This window comes from Electrona antarctica, assembly GCF_951216825.1.
Source record: "Electrona antarctica genome assembly, chromosome: 10".
Taxonomy (NCBI): domain Eukaryota; kingdom Metazoa; phylum Chordata; class Actinopteri; order Myctophiformes; family Myctophidae; genus Electrona; species Electrona antarctica.
The window spans coordinates 18726043-18749134 of record NC_136791.1 but is presented as its reverse complement, the minus strand read 5'-3'; the positions used below and the strand labels follow the sequence as shown (position 1 = coordinate 18749134).

The following is a 23092-nucleotide window of genomic DNA, read 5'->3' as shown; positions in this document are numbered from 1 at the left end:
ATAGATAAGGGGAAAGAACGCGCACTGTGTGAAAACTCCAATAGTGTAATTTCCCTACAAGAAAAAAAAAAAACTCCGGGACAACGGGTCCCGAAGAAATTTCCGGGCGGGAAATTGCGTGCCCTATAACCGGGAGGACCGAAATCCCGGGATCCCGGCATTAAACCCTAGTCTGGACGAGACATTCCTTAAGTTGCTAAAGCAGAGGTTCCGAACCACTGGTACGCTGACCGGTGGCGGTCGATATCATGGATTTCACAATGCCATGCCAGACTTTCCGGTTCTTCATTGCCATCCCCAGTTCCTGCATACTGATGCATGTGTCCCTTGCGATGACCATGGACGGATTAAGCCCCACGAGGGCCCCTGGGCCGGTAATTGTTGCAGGGACCCCATAGGGCACGTGTGCGCGACATTTTTGTGTTTTTCCGTGTTATTATCATATTTTTGAACTAAATTTAACAAAATCAATGGCCAATGAAGGACCCCAGGAGCCCTTTTCAGGTCGTCAAACTCAGTACCGTGCAGTCCAATTTCCCTGAAGGGCCCCTGAGAGCCAAGGGACCCTGGGCCACGGCCCCACTGGCCCAATGGCTAATTTGTCCCTGGCGATGACATCAGGGAACGACAGTTTTCTACCTCTGGTCTGCTTTGAGGCAGGATTCCAGAGAAGAAGGGAAGATATAACCTCATTGTCAGCTCTGTAGCAGTGGCCGGCAAACTGTGTTCTTCTGGATCGGACTAGTGAAGAAACGCGGGGAAGGTTGCTGTAAATTAGATTAGTCGATGGGTGGCTCTTCCAAGACAGATTTTGTGCTCTCAGGCGGGTATAAGAGCCATCCAACCGTTTCTCACCGGTACGCGAGAAGGGAATCCCAAGTTTTTCTGACCAGGATTTTCCAAATGGCGGTGAAAAGTTGACTCTGCAAATGAAGATATCAAGGATTTGTCACGACTCGTCTCGGACAACTTCGAGTCTGTGTTACTTCCGTGTTGCATAGCATAACGGTGACATCACTGTTGATTCCTTGTTATCTGTTCAGCGAGCAGCTGCAGCAGTGTAACAATAACAAGCTGTAGCCTATTTTGTCACGCTTGTGCTAATGAAACAAAACACTACACCGAATGTCAAAACATTCAAGTACCAGAATATGATGTAAAGTAATGCATCACTCTGCATGTTTAAAGTTTTCCAGAGATAGATACCTTATTATCCCACAGGGGAGAAGCATCAACAATATACAGAGCAACGGTATACGGGAGTAAAAACAAATAAGTTCTGTCGGTGCTTCATAAGTGTATCACAGTAAATGGTAAATGGTGCATTTATATAGCGCCTTTATCCAAGAGGCTTTACATAGATTGTGCATCAATTCACCCATTCACACACACATTCATACACCGATGGCGGCAGAAACCATGCAAGGCACTAGCCAGCACATCAGGAGCAATTTGGGGTACAGTGTGTTGCTCAAGAACACTTCGACACTCTGGGGGGAGCCCAGGTTCGAACTGACAACCTTGCGGTTACCATCCAGCCACTCTACCCCTGAGCCACAGTAATTTGGCATAACACAAATACAAATAATTAGGCTACCAGTGAAATTCCAATCAAAAAAATAGTGAGTCCAAAGAGTTGATTGTGGACAACAGGAAGCTATTTCCCACAGACCAACAGGATTAAGAGCAACAACTGGAGCAAGGCAAGAGATTTAACAAGCTAAACAAATAAATAATAATACAAAAAACACTAATCCTCTATTGCTGTGTGTTTTAAACAGAAACCACACAGGCACACACAGTGGCATGACACAAATTACACTTAATATCAAGACTGCACAGTCATGTAACATTACCCCAGATTCAAACCCATATACATAAAAAGGCATATATCCTGCAGTCTGTCTCATGTCTGTCATACAGTATGTGTTTTGTGTGTATGCATTTGCGAGATTGTGCAAGAGCTAAATTGTGTTGTATGTATGTATGAGATTGTGTAAGAGCTAAATTGTGTTGTATGTATGTATGATATTGTGCAAGAGCTAAATTGTGTTGTATGTATGTATGAGATTGTGCAAGAGCTAAATTGTGTTGTGTTGTATGTCGTCAATGTCGGGGGAAAACCTCATTATGTCCAAATAACTACTTTTCAGGATTACAATTCATGAATAGCAAAAGTTCACAAGCACAAAACGTGGCGCAGTGTGATACAGTAGGGCGTTCATTTACAAAAAAACACAAAAAGTTTATGGAGATGTCTGCACGACAGCAACGATATAAGCCTGCACACGTGAAGCATAAGTCACGGAACAGAAACATGGTGGAACAGACATGGCTCACACCTACAGTGAATCAATACATGTAAATGGTGCATTTGCTGCATATACTGTAGTGCCTTTCTCCAAATGCAGAAGTCACGCACGCGCGTGTGACTTCTCCAAAGTCACACCCACAACACTAGAGGGAGCGACAATGATCGGGTGCTACCCAAATATAGAACAAACACTACTATTCTAAATCAGTTTCTTTCAAAACTGCAGGCCAAGGGGAGATGGATGTAAATTCCCATTGAAAGGAGGTGTCATTCACTGCCACATTTTTCCCCCCTTTTTGCCCTTTGTACATAGTGTTTTGTATTTGTTGATGGCATTATTAGTGTTACATTGTTATGCTATGCTGAATTGATTAATTGGATACATATCACAATGGAAACAAGTCCCTAGGACTTGTCTAACTGTACCACACCGTGCTGTGACAAAAAAAAAAACATATGTAATCAATCAATCAATCCTACTGCACTGTTCCACCTACATTTTTAACATGTTATCCGTTACTAATTGGGATAAACTCTCACACATAAGCAACACTGCAGCTAGCAGGATAATTGGTCTCCCCCACACCCTAACTCACAGAAGTAAATAACAAAGCCACTGCACACACACTGCCATCTCAGACTATAGCAACAAGACATCACACTCACTCACTCAATAACCACCTTTACTCCAAAGCCCAGCTCCGGGCACTGGTACAGAACACCAAGGTACAAAAGAGGGCTCGCTTTGGGAAAAGGCTGACTGACACCATGTAAGCATCGTATTTGTAGTACCTGCCACAAAGTGCTTCACAGGTTTAACGGTAGGGTAGAGTAAGTGTTTTCCTTTGGTTAAATGAAGTGTTAAACGGCTCAATATTCTATTTGTTCAGGAACAGGAGTCTCCATGTCTCTCCAGCTCATTAGTAAAACCTCATTAAAGCTGCTATAAGCAATAATATGTCCAAATTTTAATGACCTTTTTATTTTTTTTGGTATTCAGACAGCCAGCAATGGGTAGAACGCTCCCAACTAATTTGTAGTCTCTGTGACACATCTAGTGGCCGCAATCTGCATTAAAATATTTTCCTAGAAGCTGGTCGATTTGCCTGTCTGCTTCCTGATTGGTTAGTCATTGAGACCGGGTTTTTTTCGACCAATGACAAAGCTTCTAGGAACATCTTTGAATGCAGATTGCGTCTCCTAGATGTGTCACAGAGACACATTTTTGGGGGGAGAGTTCTACCTTGCTGGCTGTCTGAATACCAAAAAAATAAAAAATAAAAAGGTTATTAAAATGTTGAGATATTATTGCTTATAGCAGCTTTAAGACCTGAGGCCGATTCTACAGATGCCTTCTAAATCAGTAGTTCCCACACTTCACCTTACCTTTAACTCACTTACCACCAAGATCGTCTTTTTTCTAATGGCACTCGGCGCTTAATTTTATATTTTTATTGATTCCAAAGTCTAGCAGCGTCCCAGTCTAGGCGTCCTCTTGGGTATTTTCGGAATCGGGGGGCCTGTGAAGAGCTCTAGTTGTGAGCTTGCAGATCCACTATCTTCAAAAGACTATTGGAAAAATGTCTAGGGGGACGAAACACACAAAAGCTCGGTCCTCTTTGATCTCATGCAAACAGCCCGAGCAGAGCGATGCGTTGTGAGCTCGTAGACCGGCTATTTTCGGCACACACCCAAGTATTAATCAGTCATTATGCCGCCATCAAAGCTTGCCAAGATACATTTTATAGTTAGGGAAAATTAGCTTAAGTTGTGGCGAATCTGGAAAAAAATGCTTACCACTAGCTTTCTTCACAGATGTGTTCATAAAGGTGTCTACTATCACAGAAAAATGTGTTCCAAGCCAACTCCCTTGGGAAACTTTGTGGGAGCCAATCAAAGTTGGGGTACACGGAGGGCCTAGGATAAATGCAGGACATTATGAGCTTCTGAGGTGTGTAAATAGGTTTTTTTTTGGGGTGCTGAATCTGTTCCAGCCATTACCTTTCAGTAAAAATGAATTCCTGGCCATAGAATTGGCTGCTTTTGTATGTCCCAAACATGCGTAATAACTAATATGTCACCAAGCTTCCATCCATTCTCCAGTATGTACTGGAGTATGAATGGAAGCTGCCAATCTCTGGTCTGGATATAAGCTCGGAGAGAATGCTGTGCTGCTGCTCCTGTTGTTGGGGGCAGTTTTTCAGTTTTGATACTTCCAGTAGCGGCCTGCTTGCTGAAGATGTCAAAAGATGCCAAAACTTTCGTGTGATTTCCCATGGCACATGAACTTGAATAGTTCACAGCTGGCTGTGATGATGTCCTCCTTGTTGGCTTGGATGTCCAAAACTTCCAAAGCCCTCTCCACTTCAGTCTTGCAGAACTACTACCGCTACTGGGAGTATCAAACCAGAAAAACTGACCCCAACAGCAGGGGCCGCAGCACAGGACTCTCTCCGAGGTTATATCCAGACCAGAGATTGGCTGCTGCTGCAAAGTCCATCACTGGATGTACAGTACATCCAGTGTGCCACCACCAAGCTTCCATGATCCATCCATAATCTCCATCCATAATGTACTGGAGTATGGATAGAAGCTTGGTGACAAAGGCTATGAGTCACCGTCAATGAACAGACCCCATCACACCAGACTATCTTCTGAAGTTAGTCAGTTGCAACTATGAGGGGGAGTGTACAGTACACACTGCATTTTAATGCACAGTGCATTTCTGCTTGTGGTAACTGCCATGGCAAATTTTGCAAGAACAACAAGCTAAATGAGGGAGCAGTGAGGGAGCAGTGAGGGAGATGCCATAGTTGGAAGAGTAGAGATAGTTGTATGTTTATTCATATTTGTAATTAGTGTTTACAAAAGCATACTTACATTTTAGCACCTTAGTTTTTTATTATGTGTTGATCTTTTATATTGTGATATCATAGAGCCATGAAATTTAGCACATTCATTTCCCCCTTATTTTACTGTTAATTGTTTTAAAGGTGTGGCAATGAAGACTTTCTGATTCTGAAAAGAATAAATCAGTTAAATCCATTAAAGATTGTCCATCTACTTCTGTTTCAACAGTTAGTTTCAATTAAGATGCATTTGTGATATATTAATAAAATGCTTTTTATATTTGAATATGCCCCACACCAACACACAAACAAGAAAACACCATATACATCCATTGAGATATGCACAAAATTGATTATTAGTTATTACACTAGTATGTCTGGGACATACAAAAGCAGGCATGACCAATTTTATGGCCAGAAGTCATTTTTACTGAAAATGAATGGTTGGAACGGATTCAGCACCCCAATTGGCCAATTTTAAAATGTCCTGCTGTTAGCCTAGGCCCTCCGTGTACCCCAACTTTGATTGGCTCCCATAAAGTTTCCCAAGGGAGTTGGCTTGGAACAATTTTTTTGTGATAGTAGACACCTTTATGAACACATCTGTGAAGAAAGCTAGTGGTAAGCATTTTTTTCCCAGATAATTAAGCTAATTTTCCCTTATTATCAGTCGACTAAATCAATCGTAGCTTTAGTTAGACACTAAAACTAGACTAAAAGTAAAACATTTCAGATGACGAAAATATGACTAAAACTTAATGCAATTGTATTCTAAAGACTATGACAAAAACAAAATCAAATTGTGCTGTCAAAATCCACAGTGCAACATACTCAGTCACGTGCTATGCAGGTACCTAACCATGGAGGGGGCTACTATGTGTATGTGATTAAAAAGAACCTTGGAATGCATTCTAAAATTGATGGGAGCCAGTGCAAGTAAAGGAGACGCATGAGAGTGTAATGCTGCCATCAGTCATTTCCTGCTGTTAGTGCTGCTTTATTGCTGTTATTGTGGTGTTTATTGTTACTGTCTGATAACTTAAGTATAGTGCCACCGAAAGGAATTTAACCTTGCAAGACAAAACAGTACAACACAAGCTGTGTAAAACACACATTTGATAACACTGTGAGGACCAGCGGACTTTCTATTAAAGGAGAATTCCATGCTAGAAGGCTTTCTTACCTTTATTTGTAGTTGTTATGTCCCCAACAAAGAGGTCCAGGTGTTATTTTGTGCAAAAGTGCATTATTGGCTATTTCCCCTAATATAAGCCCTCAATGGGGGTTGGGTTTTTGTGATAATTCGCTTATTTCCATCGAAATAAGTAGTAAAGTGTGCCGCTTGGGATACTATTTACATTATGAAGAGAGGATAATTATATACAAAAAAATAGATTTTTGAGCGATGGAAATAAGCGAATTAGCACAACACCCCATAGCCCCATTCAATTCAATGCAATTCATTGAGGGCTTATGGTATAGGGGAAATAGCCAATAATGCGCTTTTGCACAAAATAACACCTGGACCTCTTTGGTGGGGACGTAACAACTACAAATAAAGGTAAGAAAGCCTTTTAGTATGCTTGATTCCGATTCAAGTCAATCGCAGAATTCAGCGATGTGTTATTTCTTGATAACAGACCGCTCCGCTCTATAACAGACTGATGCCTAATCAAACCCTCGGAGCACCACCTGCGTGGCTGCGCCCCTCTTGATTTACTGCCGTTTCCAGCATGACAGCTTACATATTACACTAGTAAATGTTCGTAATTATGCGTAAGAAGGAACTTATAACAAGGTGCCCCTGGCTGGAGCCCCCCTCAAGGACCCCTGGTCGGTCCCCAGACCCCACTTTGAAGGTGCCCCTGGCTGGAGCCCCCCTCAAGGACCCCTGGTCGGTCCCCAGACCCCACTTTGAGAGCCACTGCTAACAGCATTCAACAGTACAGCCTTTCAACAGGAGAATCTACAGTTACTTCCAGTTCAAAACTGTTACCATACACTTCCTTCATATCAACTTATGCTCCTCTCAAACTTTCCAAATTTGAGGACAAATTCGATCATCCCAAGCGAGTTGTATTTTTATAATAAGCCAAAGGCTATGCTAGAAGATATTAGCACATGATGTACTGTAGCATGAGCTGCTGCTGACTACCAGGCAATGCCTAGCCCACCAATCCACCATTAGTATGCACAGTAAACCTAAAATAATTACTGCAACATTACTCCTCTGATAACTTATCTTGCCAAAGTGTTGTTGTTGTTGTTGTTTTTACCACTTAAGCCCTATATACTTTGTTGAACTATAGCGAAAGCGAGCTTGAAGATCGGCTATTTTCACAACATACGTCTCAACTCCTACAGTTAGTCAGGGTTGGGAGGTCACCAGGTCAAATTATGAATATTTAATATTTTGTGTGTGTGTGTGTGTGTGTGTGTGTGTGTGTGTGTGGTAAATGGTGCATTTATATAGCGCCTTTATCCAAGGCGCTTTACATAGATAGATAGATTTACATAGATGTGCATTACATTCACCCATTCATACACCGATTGCGGCGGAAGCCATGCAAGGTACCAACCAGCACATCGGGAGCAATTTGGGGTTCAGTGTCTTGCCCAAGGACACTTCGACATGTAGACAGGAGGAGCCGGGATTCGAACCGCCGATCCATGGATCATTGGACGACCTGCTCTACCTCCTGAGCCACAGTCGCCCCATGTGTGTGTGTGTGTGTGTTTGTGTGTGTGTGTGGGGGGGGGCTGGTTCACGGCCTTAAAAGTGTGGGAACCCTTGATCTACTCAGTATAATCTCACGTCACATTGTGATGAGTTAGGAGTTTGTAAATCTTCAATTTTGGGGGGATTTTGTACTGTAGATAGATGTCTACTGGAGGTGAGCACTATGCCTTATTGCCTTATCAGTGCTGAGAGCAGATGTAGAGCTGAGAGCAGCACATGCTTCTGGGACTGAGATTTATTGTTTAGCCGTTGTTGAGAAGTGCGAGGCTTTAGCCAAAGACAGCTCTCTGGTGGGAGGCTTATATGGGCTCAGCACTTCGCCACTGTTTACGGAGCCAAGGGCGACAAGATACATCAAATCCTCCACCTACCTACAGTACTGTATCATGGTACTATGCCATGTACTTATCAAAACATAAGACATGCACTATATACAACCGTGATTTATGCCTCTTTTTGTCACGTAATCAATCACTGACGTTTCCTGCGGCATTCTTACTATCGTAGTTAGACAGCTTCCCATTGTCTTTATTTATCCCCCTGCGACAGTCCGTGGCCTCCAGGTGTTTGTGTGTTAATCCATTATGACCCCAGGCCCAGGCCAGGCATTCTACGGATGCCTTCTAAGTCAGCACCTTTTTGTGCCAAGGACCCCCAAAATTGATATGCATTTTGTGCCATGCAGGGACCCACAGAAGAGAAGAATTGTGTTAACATTTTTCAAACACTTTGTAGCATATCTACAAGCTCGTAGCAGCCGCACAAAGTGAGCTTGCAGATCTGCTAGTTTTCTGAAAAAAAACTAAAATATCAAGTGACACAGATGCTTTCCCGGTGTTAATGAGTTAAAATGGATATTTCTGTCACTTGGCAGAGTGACGTGCCAATGAACCATTCGCAATGCGGTTAGCGCCCGCATGGCACTGCATGACCCCCCCAATACTGCTACGCCTCGCTGGCAAGTTCATTCTTGACGATACCAGCTGACCACCGCTGCTCCATTTGTTTAGCAGGCCTCCCCCCCGCCTGTGTGTTAAATGACCCAGTGGTGTGTGTTGTACTGCAGCCTGACATGGTTAAGCTGGCGCACACACGCACACACACAACTTCACTTGTCTTTACGTCCCAACTATTACACAAAGTATAATTTTAACACCATAGACGCAAACGCAGAAAATAAAAAATGCAAGAATGATTCAACTTCACCCTTCAATCGCATCGAGTCTACTAAAGAAGATGTGAGAATGCGACCCAAAAGGCAAGGCACTTTTGACTAAAATTAAATTGAAATCAACACTGCTTTTAACAGAGAATACATTGCTACTTTTACCTGAATAAAGAACTCAAGAGTATTTCTTTCATCTACTGTCTCTGTCTCCAGCTCCTTAACCCTGACCATAATGTACAGCGCTCATTCGTGGCCATGTCCTACACGATTGATTTTCCACAGCAGGTTCTGAAGTAGCTGACTCTCCGACGTCGAACCTCTCAGCACTAGAGCGTTGACCTTTCCCCACTTCTCTGCTAAGTAGACCACATCACATGGCCCTTTCTTCTCAGACGCCAAGCAAGCAGCGCACACACGCGGGCGGGCGCATGCACACACACACACGCGCAGACACACACGCTCTAAATATCAACCAAAGGTCACTGACTGAACCCCCAGCGGGAGGAGAAAAAAAGGCTATGATAGTTATTCTTTGGGATTAGCAGGTTATCTAAAGAGAAGCAGCAGGGTATTCTGTATGAAGGGGGTAGGCGAGGGACAAAAGGGGTTCAATATATCCGTTCACGGACAAATGTATCCGTGGCAAAGACTTGGTCGTGTCCAACAGTCCATGGCAAATGTTGGATTTTCTTTTTACACCATTGTACTGTTCTCATTTTGATCCCAATTACTGAATGCCAAATCTCGAGGTTTTCTTCAGAATTATGTTTGACATTTATTTACCAGAACACCATGGGATAGAGGCGTGCATTGACACTGCCCTCACAATTTAATATGATTACGATTCACCAGGTAACGATTCGATTCTACGATGCATTGCAATGCATCACACTTTTCTATATGGCAAATTTCAGTCAGATGAAGATATACTGAACAACATATTTTATTAAAATTATATTATATATAATATATAAGTATTAAAATGACCAGGTCATCGTGACATCACACATGTGTACCTCCATATGATCATGCCTCCATTCATGGTCACGCCTCGTGACACCGTCACGCCACCATATATGGCCATCTCCATATGAAGATCACGACACTGACCTCATCTAACCCTGGATAACCATACATGAAGACTGGATCATCACTTAGATCTGCACATGGAGCCAGCCAGCAACTCTATATCTGACCTCAAACCCTTAGATTTCCATATGGAGTTGATCTGTTCTGACATTCCATATGTTGATCTGACCTCATCAAACCCTGTACACTAAAGACACGCTCCATATATGGCCAGTAAGGAATTCATTCCATATTTTGATCTGACCCCGCATGCCAATGCACTCGCCCAGCAGCCGTCACTCAGGCGGATGCGTGCCGTCATGTGTGCTATTATATATTATATATAATTATATTTAATATATTATATATAATTATATTTAAGCTTCAATTATCGATTATGTCACATTACTGCATTGCATTGCATTCAAATACTCCCGTAAGGTAAAAGTACCTCAAAATTGTACTTTCCAGCACTGCTTTTAAGTAAAAAATAAAATAATCAGAGTAGTTCTTCCACCACTGCATAAGCCTGCATGAGGAGGCTACAAGTGCCTGTAGGAATGACTACCGTGTGTGTCTGAGAGAGAAAAGAGATGTTCGGCAGTGAAACAAACCACAGGGCATGGAAACCAGTCATCTGGCAAATTATGTTTGAATCGCAGCTCCCCGTCTGAACTGTGAAAGTGACGCGGATAAATTCTCGTTCCACAAATGATTAACGGCATCTTATTTCCAGGGTTCCAAAAGAACGGACGACAGAGGAGAGAATAAATGTCAATGTTTTTTTGTAATATATAACATTCTTGCTAAATGTGACGATGACGGTGATTCTTTGGGATGACATTTCCACTTGCAGGGTTACTTGCTGGTGAGCAGTGATGAACAGCATTGCACCTAAATCATTGCTGTCGGGCAGAAACCTCTTATCTCCATATTATAACTATTATAACAACATAAAAAGTAGCAGATCCACGAGATCTAAACATGGCGCAAAGCGGCACATTTTGAGATTGTAGAATTCTTTGCTATTTTTTAATTTTAATCCTGAAAAGGAAACAGTTTTGGACATAATGAGGTTTGCACCCGACAAGAGACGAAATAACATTTTTGAGTACTGTACACCGGTAATTGAATCATTTTGGATACAAATACAACTTTCAGTCCACTACATTTCAAAGACAAATTATTAACACCTTGGAGGCCCAGAACTATTTAATCCATTTAATCCATGTGCCCATCATTTATAGCGCACGGACCACTTTTACCGGCGCACCGGAAGCTGGTGTGCATGTCTGTGTAGCAGCTAACAATAGCCACACCACTCTAGAGTCGATCGACGGGAGGTAATAATAAATCTATCGCGACTAGCGACTGGACCGCGGAAGGCCGTCAAACACAGGATCTTTTTTCAGAATTAGACGGGATGATTTAGATCGGGAGTTATGATCGTTTTAAGATTTTCATTTTTGTCAGCTAAAAAGGCAGGGGACATTTTCGATGACGTGTCACTTTTTGACACGTCATCGGATCAGGCAACAAGCGCTCCTAGGCTCTAGAGCTATGCGAACGGTTTTGTTATCATTAATCTCCGTCCTATTTATCAATCTCCGGCTTGGGCACTTTGCCATGACCTTGAACTTGGACGGAGAAGTTCAAGGTGTTAAATGTTTGACTCATACATTCCTAAATTATGAATTAACCACTTAAACCCTGGCCATTCCATGCGGCCTGGCAAAAATGGCATATCTACAAACTGACAAAGCATTGCAATGCAATGCAATGTTATGAGCTTGTAGATCTGCAGAATCTGGATGGGCATGTAGCCTACTGTAGGCCGTTTCTACCATGGGAGTCCTACGGGGTCCAGCCACGGAAGCAGAAATAAGGTAAAAAGTATTATTTTTAAAGCTGGATTAATGCTCGTTAATCAAATCTCGTAATCTTGAGGTAGGCACAGATTGGGTTAATGGTAAACATGTCATCACTTTTAATTCACTCTTTTGTACTCCAGTACTTTAAAGGGGCATTCCACTCATTTTCAACATTTTACTATGTCATTAATGTACCTTAGAGCTGTTGTGTGGAAATAATAAAAAAGTTCCCCCATTCTGTGTTTCTTAGAACTAGAGATTACAGTTCTAGGAAACACAGAATGGGGGGACTTTATTATTATTATTTATTATTATTATATAACAGCTCTAAGGTATATTAATGACATAGTAAAATGTTTAAAATGTTGAAAATGGGTGGTTTTCCCCTTTAACTCAAGTACAAATTTGACCAGGAACAGCGTACATTGTATCTGACTGGGGGATTAAGTAGGCTACGTATTGAGCCCACCACTGATCATTCCTGCAAAAAGGATGGTGAGACTGTGATTGTTTGGAATAACCTTCCCTTGTCGTCTCTGTCGGGTGTGTAAACCTCACAATGTCCAAAACTGTTACTTTTCAGGTTTCGAATTCAAAAGCAACAAAAGTAGCAGATCTACGAGCTCAAAAACGCGTCGCTTCGAGATGCTTGCAGATCTGCTATGCTTTTGATGCTTCCGTGGGATGCTGTAGGATGATGAAGTGAGGCATTCATTCACGGGAAGAAAACACAAAAGGTTAGAATATGGAGATAAGCGGTTTCTGGCCGACAGAGAGGATTTGCTGGCTGATTGATGGCTGCGGAGTGGGTAAAGGTCAAAGTGACGCCTCGTGTGGCTACTGCTCTAGACCATACATGGGCAACTGGCGGCCCGGGGGCCACATGCGGCCCTCACCATTACAATGTACAATGTATTTGTATTTAGTTCATAAGGTTAACATAACTATAACTAAATGCATTTGCAATTAAATAAAAAGGTTACTTCTCAGGACTCCAATTCAAAAATAGCAAATAATGATTCTAAATCCTGACCTAAGTTTTCTGAAAATCTTTAAATATGTATTAAAAAAGTACAAAACATTTATGTTTTATTTTTATAATTTGTATCCCACGATTTTGTAACCCATTTTTCACCCCTGTGTCAATTATCTAATGTGATCCTGGGCTCTACACACCCTCCGCCAACCTGGGGAGAGCAACGGACTTGAACTCATGCTTCCTTCATGCCTGAGTGTCCAAGTTGCTCCTTTACAGCTGACAGGGGGGAGTTTCCCTGGTTGGACGTAGCGCGTGGAAGGAACACGTTATTACAACCAGTTCCTTTCCCCTCCATCAGGCACATTATGTTGCTATACTGTATATTTATTATACTGTACCAAAATGGGTTCCCGCTTTGAAGGTTAGGGTTACAAAAAGGGGTTCCCGCCTATAATGGATTAAGTACAGTACTTGAGTAAATGTACCTTTACTTTCCACCACTGGTCACAGCAGTTCTGCTGTCTCTGGACAGCCCTCTGTCACAGGTATTGGCTCAACAGCTATTAGAGAGCAGCGCGCGCTGCTCGCACGCGCGCGCACGCATGCACACAAAGCACTAAATCAATACTCCCACTGCAGCCACCCACACATCTATAGAAACTTTAACAAGGCTGTTGCTATATGGTTTAGAAAAACACAAGGACATAGTTAGTAGCATGGGGTCCACCTACAGTATGTTTTCTATGGCATAGGCAGCTCCTGGCAGGATCCGCGGGAGAATCTATTCTAGACGCAGCTGCGCGACATGAGACTAATTAATTAGAGCGACAGATAGAGAGAGAGGAGTGTTTGTGTGTGTGTGTGTGTGTGTGTGTGTGTGTGTGTGTGTGTGTGTGTGTGTGTGTGTGTGTGTGCGTCAATTTAACAAAGGTGCAGACGATCAGAAATCAGCAGAGAGTGATCAACGTTTGCGCTACGTCTGGGTTTCCGAGGCTAGGAGTATAGAGACAGTACGACATGTGTGTGTTTTCTTTTTTGTAATTCCCCACCAGGATTAATTCAATTGTACCGGACAGGATTTCCGCCCTGTGCAACTCCAATGTTACTTATGTTACTTAGGAGTGTGTGTTGTGATGGATCGGATACCCGTCTCTCGCTCGGAGACCACAAAGGATTACTGAAACCTGTCTGCCAGACATGCTTGGTGATTAGTGGGGCACCTGTCTGCCAGACATGCTTGGTGATTAGTGGGGCACCTGTCTGCATGCCAGACATGCTTGGTGATTAGTGGGGCACCTGTCTGAAAGACATGCTTGGTGATTAGTGGGGCACCTGTCTGAAAGACATGCTTGGTGATTAGTGGGGCACCTGTCTGAAAGACATGCTTGGTGATTAGTGGGGCACCTGTCTGCCAGACATGCTTGGTGATTAGTGGGGCACCTGTCTGCCAGACATGCTTGGTGATTAGTGGGGCACCTGTCTGACAGACATGCTTGGTGATTAGTGGGGCACCTGTCTGAAATACATGCTTGGTGATTAGTGGGGCACCTGTCTGCCAGACATGCTTGGTGATTAGTGGGACACCTGTCTGAAAGACATGCTTGGTGATTAGTGGGGCACCTGTCTTCCATGCTTGTTTGTCGATCCGTGGCTTAATAGATAAACTGTATGGTCAATGCTGACATGGCTGCTTTACCACGTGAACAGTTTAACCCAGGGCGTCGCTCAGGGTTCTCAAGCTGTGGGTATGAGGTGTAAGAGTTTAACGCTACAGGGAATGTGGGCAGTGTTATAATACCCCAAATCTCATACAGTAAGAGGAAAAGTGAGTGAATTAATTGGGGGCTTGGCAGGTGAAGGCGAGCAAACTGCGACGTGCCAAGGGAATGTGATTTGGAATAGATTGTGAAGGCAAAGGAGAGAGAGAGAGAGAGAGAGAGAGAGAGAGAGAGAGAGAGAGAGAGAGAGAGAGAGAGAGAGAGAGAGAGAGTGTGGGGGGCTGTGGTGGAGATAAGTACAGTACTATACGTAAAAATAAATGAAGGCAGAATTATTACTGTTGTTGCAGCCCGGAGTGTGTGCTCTGCTCTGCTACCAAAAGCATGTAAAAAGAAAAGAAAAAAAGAAGAAAAACAATAGAAACTGCCACTGCTGCTGCGTGGACACAAACACTGCAATTAAATCAATGGGGCGACCAATTGTTTGAGACCGAAGTCGATGTACTGTAATAGATGACTAATGATCATTTAATTACACGGAACCAATACCTCACACTGAATCAATCAAGTCCTCTACGCACGTGCACAAACATGCACACGCATAAAAAAGACAGGCCGATCTACAAGCCCGAAGCGTGTCGCTTCGCACCACATTTCAAGCTTGCAGATCTTCTACTTTTGAAGCTTTTTTAAATCACAAAAAGTTAGATTATGGATATAGGAGGTTAGAGAGAGAGAGAGAGAGAGAGAGAGAGAGAGAGAGAGAGAGAGAGAGAGAGAGAGAGAGAGAGAGAGAGAGAGAGAGAGAGAGAGAGAGAGAGAGAGAGAGAGACATACAGTAAGAGGAAAAGTGAGTGAATTGGGGGCTTGGCAGGTGAAGCCGAGAGGCGAGCAAACTGCGTCGTGTCAAGGGAAAGAAGTGAGTGTCATGTGATTCGGAATAGATTGTGAAGGCAGTGGGGGAGATAAGCAGCAGGCAACCAAAGAAAGAGAGTGCTCAGCTGCACTTTTTGCAGCGCGGCCAGTGAGTCTCCTCCATATACAGGAGAGGAGAGGAGAGGAGAGGAGAGGAGAGGAGAGGAGAGGAGAGGAGAGGAGAGGAGAGGAGAGGAGAGGACGTGCGAGAGTGTATCATAGTAGGCCGGGGGCAGTGGTGGAAGGTAACTAAGTACATTTACTTAAGTACTGTACTTAAGTACAATTTTGAAGTATTTGTACTTTACTTGAGTATTTCCACTACATCTAGGAACCAAATACTGTACTTTTACTCCACTACATTTATTTGAAAACTTTAGTTACTTTACTTTGTAGATTTTGATTATTATTACAAAACATGCAGCCCTATATACAATTCGGCCACTTGCCAAACTACAAACTGCGAGTATAGATAGACCTTTGGTTCTTTAAGTACATTTTGATGCCAATATTTTTGAGTGGTGCAACCATAGGGTGCAGCCACTCCAATGCCCAGCTTTGTCCGTCCATGCATGGCTGTGTCTCTGTGTCCCTATGTATGATTAGGGTACCAACAGGGGGCGCTGTTGCACCACTCACTTCAGACCGGTCTGATTTTTGTACTTTTACTCAAATACATTTTGGACTTTTACTTGTATTTCAACATTGCAGTATTGATACGTTTACTTAAGTAAAACATTTGAGTACTTTTTCCCCCATGCACTGCTAGATAACAGCTTTGCCTCATACCTTACTGCAGTCAGTCAGTCTCATGGTGGGGAAGACATTATTCATTCTCTTCAGTGGTGCCTGGTGCTAAAGAGTTCTCTCTTCAGTGGTGCCTGGTGCTAAAGAGTTTTCCTCTCTTCAGCAGTGCCCGGTGCTTTGGCACGAAAAACACTCCTTGGCCTAAAAACGGCCATAGCCGTCATCACAAATGTGATGAGGTCAGCACAGTGGCTATGGCCGAAAGGAGTGTTTTTCGTGCAAAACTAATGCTTGGAATGGATTCAGAATCATGAAAACCCCCTAGTTTGACATGTCACATGCTACTTAAAGCATGATGAAATTTGGACATGTTTGCCTTATATTTGTATGGTGTGGTATATACAAAAATGGCCATCATGTTTTTTTGCGATGTTTCCGGCAGAGCAGACCTCTCATTCTGTGTACCTTAATGACCAAGTGAATAAAACACAAATAAAAAGTATATCATGACATCACAGGTTAATCTCAGGCATTCAGAGGGATTTTTAACCCATTTAGGACTGAGACCAGATTCTACAAATGTGACAAATGTTCCTCGTTCAATAACGCACATCATACACTTTTAAACAGTTTGTATACATACAGTTGGAGGCCATCGATATTGTCCTTTTCTTTTTGCTGAGTTTTGCATGATCTGCGCAAAAGGACAGTTAACCCATTTTGGGCGGGAACCCCTTTTGGTGTTTTAAACATTATGTTATAATTTAGCTATTGAAAAATAGCAGATCTACAAGCTCATAGCGCGCCACCGAGTGGCGCGCTACGAGCTTGTAGATCTGCTATTTTTTGAAAAATCGTGAAAATATTTATTTCAGAAAACTGGAGGATTTAGAAGGATTTTTTAAAATTTTGAGGTCAGGCCTAAATGGGTCAAATGATAAGGGACAATATCGGTGGCACCCAACTGTACATAGTACTATACTATAGCAGCAGTTCTGCTATTTCCAGAGCGCAACACCCTGTCTGCTATAGGGCCTGCACAGCAAAACATTAAAATGTTTTTCTTTTAGTTCTACTGGATCTCATCTCCACTAGTCCCTCCCTAACGTTTTAGTCAAGTTTTTATTGAAATTGTCAATGCATTTGTCTTAGTTTTAGTGATCATGGCTTAGTTATTATTTAGTAATGATTTACTTTTCGTTGGTGAAAGAAACGTAGTCGACAGACATTTTTCATCATAGTTTTAGTCAAAATAATTCAAGTCTTAATTTTATATTCAAGCCGCACTGTTTCAGCTGGAAGTGAGATCCACCGTTCCGGGCCAAAGCCATTCTCCAGTTCTACAAAACTCAGAAGGCGAGGATGGGGGGGTATTTTTTTTGTATTTCCACACATCTAAGGTATGACATGGTTCTATGTTGAAAATGAGTGGTATTCCCCTTAAAGTGGTTAAAGCAATTATACAAAAAAACAGACATGGTCTCTTAAAAGCATTTGGCTGCACCCACTGATAGCGGTGCTTACAACAGTGCGAGCTCATTTCTCTGCTAACAACAATGACTGTGCGTACAGCACGCTCCACTTTCCCCTCTGACAGATGGGAGAGAGTAGAGACCCACCATAAAGCCTGCGCAGAAATCATTAAGTCATGCAGGCAACGTCGCAGCGGAGGTGTTTTAATTGTGTGCTCTGGAGCTCTAGGCACAGATTATACCAGATTGCCACGGTAACAAAGTGCCATCGCTTCACACAAAGTATTGCGAGGCGTCGTGTTTAGAGTACATTTGTGTTTCCTCTGGGTTGCCAGAACCGAACGGTTTGGCGAGACAGTAGAGGAAGAACAGTGGTGACACACAAAAAAAAACACATCTTCCGTGAGGGATGTTTCAGACAGAGCAGTGATTGTCAAACTGTTTCATGTCCATGGACCCCCAAAATGTATTTGGCCATGCATGAAAAGATGATCAAGGGCATCGTACTGTCACTTTGGGGCCTAACCCAATAAAACCCTTGATGCGGCGTAATAATAATGAATTGCATTTTTATAGCGCTTTTCCAAGTGCTCAAAGCCCTTTACAATGGTTCATTCATTCATACATTGGGAGGTGAAGCGGCGAACAGTCGACGCCAGCGTCCTCACTTCCCACATTCACACACCAATGGTGGCAAGCTTACACCGACCGACTCATTGGAGGCAATGTAGGGTTCAGTGTCTTGCCCAAGGACACTTCGACATGTGGACAGGAGGAGCCGGGATTCGAACCGCGACTCAGGGATCATTGGACGACCTGCTCTACCTCCTGAGCCACAGCCGCCCTTAGTTTAGCTTATATGAAGAATTCATTTGGTATATATTTTATTTGAACTCGTAGCAACTGGCGAGAAAAAAATAGTAGTAATACTCGATTCAGCATGTAAATGGGCATTGGGGGAACCAAAACGGCACCGGAAAACGAAACCACCGTATGTTGTTTTTGGTATCCGTGGCGATAGACCGGATCACACAGGCCAGTTTGGAACGAATACCAGGCTTTCCTCCGAGCTGGAAGAAAAGCAAGCCCTGCCGCATTGATCAATCACTGCAGCTCAGTCACGCCCAGAGGCGGCGCAGCAGTTAAGGTTACAACTTACATGTAAGTTGTAACCTTACATGAGCAGCCCCACGTCCGAAACGGCTGAGAAATGACAGAGTTACCGTGTGGGGGTCCCTCTACTGTACCCTGTACTCTGTCACACCCAAAATCATCATATATACAGTAAATATATGTGCGTGTTAGGTTGCGCACAGGTGGTGAAAAACAACCATGCTATTTTCGTGCTCAGACACAGACAGACAGACAGACAGACAGACACACAGACACACAGACACACAGACACACACACACACACACACACACACACACACACACACACACACAGTGTTGACAGGTTGGGCACACCCTCAGCTGAAGTGTTGACAGGTTGGGCAGGACTTATGCTGACTGTTTAATGCATAAAAGCCATCTGAAATTCTATTAGAAAAGATACAGTGTGTGAAGTCTCCCCCACCTTGACTGTGACTGATCTGTCTACACGTGTTGAATCAATCCACTTCCTAACCAGCTTTGCTTTAAAGGTCTCAGTGCCAACCCAGGCTACATACCGCAAAACTACAAACACGGAAGTTTGTACGGCAAGCACGTGCACACAGTCATCAAAGGGGGGCTTGATCCCCTGCCCTTTTACCAGTCTGTAAAACACCGCCGTGAAAGAAATGCAAATGCCCCCCTTTCCCTTTGGCAGCATGACAAGTGCTGACATTTTGACCATTGAGCTCATAGAGCCTGCCTGTTTGTTGTTTTGGGATAAATTAAATCTTGACCATTGGGTCAAAATTAATGTCAGCTTCTGTGTCTAGGCGAGACATGACCTTTTGATACAGATTGGACAAAATAATATTCATTAAAAAAAGTTACACATTACAGATTCAAGTACAAAGTTGTTCCTTACTTAGTTTAACTTTGTTTTCAAATATGATGCTTTGTATTGGTCCCGTTATTATTAACCGAATATTAACTCTGATGGCGGTTATTTGCAGAATACATTATTGAGAATGCAACAAGTTCCTGTCGCATTCTCACAATAGCTTTAAAGTTGCTGTACTGTATATTTTACATAGCTGCGTAATGGAGCGGAGGCGCCGCTCAAAAAAGCAGATCTACAAGCTCACAATTCACATCGCAACACAGATCGGCTATTTTCAAATTACCAAAATGTATATAGGGCTGAAGTGGTTAATGGATGTTTTGCAATAATAATCTACAAAGTAAGTAAGTAAGTTTTCAAATAATTGTAGTGGAGTAAAAGTACAAAATTATTTGCCTCTGAGATGTAGTGGAGTAGAAGTAAAAGTACTGGAAATCGGAAATACTCAAGTAAAGTACAAATAACTCAAAATTGTACTTAAGTAAATGTAAATGTATTTAGTTACTTTCCACCACTGCCCAACACACACAGTCACAGGGTTCTCACAGTATACCGCCAAGTACAGACACAACACGGTCCAAGCTTAGGCAAAGAATGCGAGCAAACCCACAGACACAGTGACACAGTGGAATCCAGAGCTACACGTTCTAAACACCTGCCCACTACACTGAGAAGACATCAGACACACATACTTCCCACAGATTACACACACCCCAAAGGGAGTTTGAAAACATGACGATTAAAACAAAAAAAAACTCCCATAGAAATACAACAATGTGAAGTGATTTCTGAACTGTTGCGATAAAAGAAGGTTAGCCAACCTGTACCGAGTAGACCGCTAGACCTACTGCACATATAAACAAAGCTGCTTTGTATACTTTTTTAATAGAGAATAAATGCTGCAATTTGTCCCAAAGCGAATGCAAAAGATTGGTTGTTTTGTTTCAAAAAGCCTTATACCGTTTGGCATTAACGATTTTTCCAAGTCGTCTTGCTGTCAGTAAAAGTTGCAGTCGAGTCGACTCCTCGTTTGATGAGGTGATTATTATCAAGTGTCAGAGTTTGGAAGCGTTCATCTTCAATAAAGCAATGACGTCCTGCATTCCTCCTGCATTATGGCAATTTAAAAAAACACAAGGTACGCAGGACCGCTGGGTGATTTCCAAACTCCAACGAGCACTTCCAAACTCCAATGCTAGTGCTGCTCATATCATATGTTTTGCCACTCAGTCTAGATGAGATTGGTGGAAAAGCATGTGCATATTCTCTATAGCACTATCACCTGGAGCTGCCTGCTACAGCAGTAAGCATGTACCAGGTGAAGGAGTCTTCTCCGCTGAGGATCACCACCATGAAGAAGAGTTCTTTACCTGAAGTCCTCCTGGGTGAAGATGGGGATGCGGGAGGGCTGCAGCACAGTGATCTCTACCACGGTGGTGTTGAACTTTACAGGATCCCCGTCGTCATAGGCAATCACGTACAGCTGCAAAAGAACACACACACACACACACACACACACACACACACACACACACACACACACACACACACACACACACACACACACACACACACACACACACACACACACACACACACACACACACACACACACACACACACACACACACACACACACACACACACACACACACACTCTTTACTGTCTACATTCATTGCAATAGTGTCTTCCAGGCAGGAGTATTGGCATGCTAATAAAGAGACAAAGAATTGCAGTGTAGTAAAAAGCACAATAGTTTTTCTCCAAGATTTGTTTTGAAATAAATGATGTGTATAGGGTTAAAGTGCTCATAAAGCTAACAGAATATAAATTACCGGTATATCTTTTTTTACATGCATTGCCTCCAAGATAATTGGCCTTCCCACGCACCACGCTTTCTCAAATGAATGATAAAGCCATCACTTGGCTCAAACTCCCTCACCAGCCCCATCCATAACTTCACACTCAACATCGATGGCTCCACTGTAACAACCTCCCCTCACATCCGCAACCTTGGTGTCACATTTGACTCCACCCTCTCATTCCTCCCCCACATAAACCAGATCACCAAAACTACTTCTACTTCTACTACTTCAGTTCTTTCAAATACTTTGAAAGAACTGCCTTCTTTCAAAGTATATTGCCCGCCTCCGGCCCTCTCTGACTTTCCCAGCCACCGAAACACTCCACGCATTCATTACATCCCGGATTGATTACTGCAACAGTATCCTTAACGGCACCACCTCCAAAGTCCAAAACTATGCCCGCCTGCTTTGATTGATTGATTGAAATATTTATTAACAGTTTGCAGAATTACAGTACATTTCAAGCACAAACTCAATACAAAGACTGTTAACTGTGAGTGGACGACCCAATTAAGCATTACACTTGTTTACAAGAGGGTCCACCATGTTCAATTCATCACCAGTACACATTCCAGAGACCACATCACACCTGTCCTCCACGACATACACCGGCTCCCTGTCAAACAAAGAATTCACTACAAAATCCTGATCATCACCTACAAAGCACTCAATAACCTGCCCCCACCTCCTACCTCTCCGATCTTCTCGAACACTATGTCCCCCTCCGCCCCCTCAGGTCTAGTGACGCCAACCTCCTGAAGGTCTGCAAGGCCACGTACCACACCTGGGGGGACCACGTACCACCCCTGGGGGGACCACGTACCACACCTAGGGGGGACCACGTACCACACTTGGGGGGACCACGTACCACCCCTGGGGGGACCACGTACCACCCCTGGGGGGACCACGTACCACACCTAGGGGGGACCACGTACCACACTTGGGGGGACCACGTACCACCCCTGGGGGGACCACGTACCACCCCTGGGGGGACCACGTACCACACCTAGGGGGGACCACGTACCACACCTGGGGGGACCACGTACCACACCTAGGGGGGACCACGTACCACCCCTAGGGGGGACCACGTACCACACCTGGGGGGACCACGTACCACACCTAGGGGGGACCACGTACCACCCCTGGGGGGACCACGTACCACCCCTGGGGGGACCACGTACCACCCCTGGGGGGGACCACGTACCACACCTAGGGGGGACCACGTACCACCCCTGGGGGGACCACGTACCACCCCTGGGGGGACAGGGCCGTCTATGTTTCTGCCCCCAACCTCTGGAATACTCTCCCCAACCATCTCAGAGTTGCCCCCTCCCTCCTCTCCTTCAAAACCTCTTCAAAATAGCTTTCCCCCACTGAGGTCTGGTTAAGATG

General features: G+C 43.6%; 1 protein-coding gene across 3 annotated transcripts in view; it reads right to left on the bottom strand.

The window, feature by feature from the left end:
* The window catches only part of LOC306931686 (protocadherin-15-like), a gene marked incomplete at its 3' end in the record, with an annotated part of 360480 nt that overhangs the window by 38625 nt on the left and 298763 nt on the right, over nucleotides 1-23092 (bottom strand). For all 3 annotated transcript variants that reach the window (XM_079513231.1, XM_079513232.1, XM_079513233.1), the window contains one exon: nucleotides 21205-21317. In XM_079513231.1, coding sequence (XP_079369357.1) covers nucleotides 21205-21317 — 113 coding nt within the window. The remainder of the gene's footprint in view (nucleotides 1-21204; nucleotides 21318-23092) is intronic.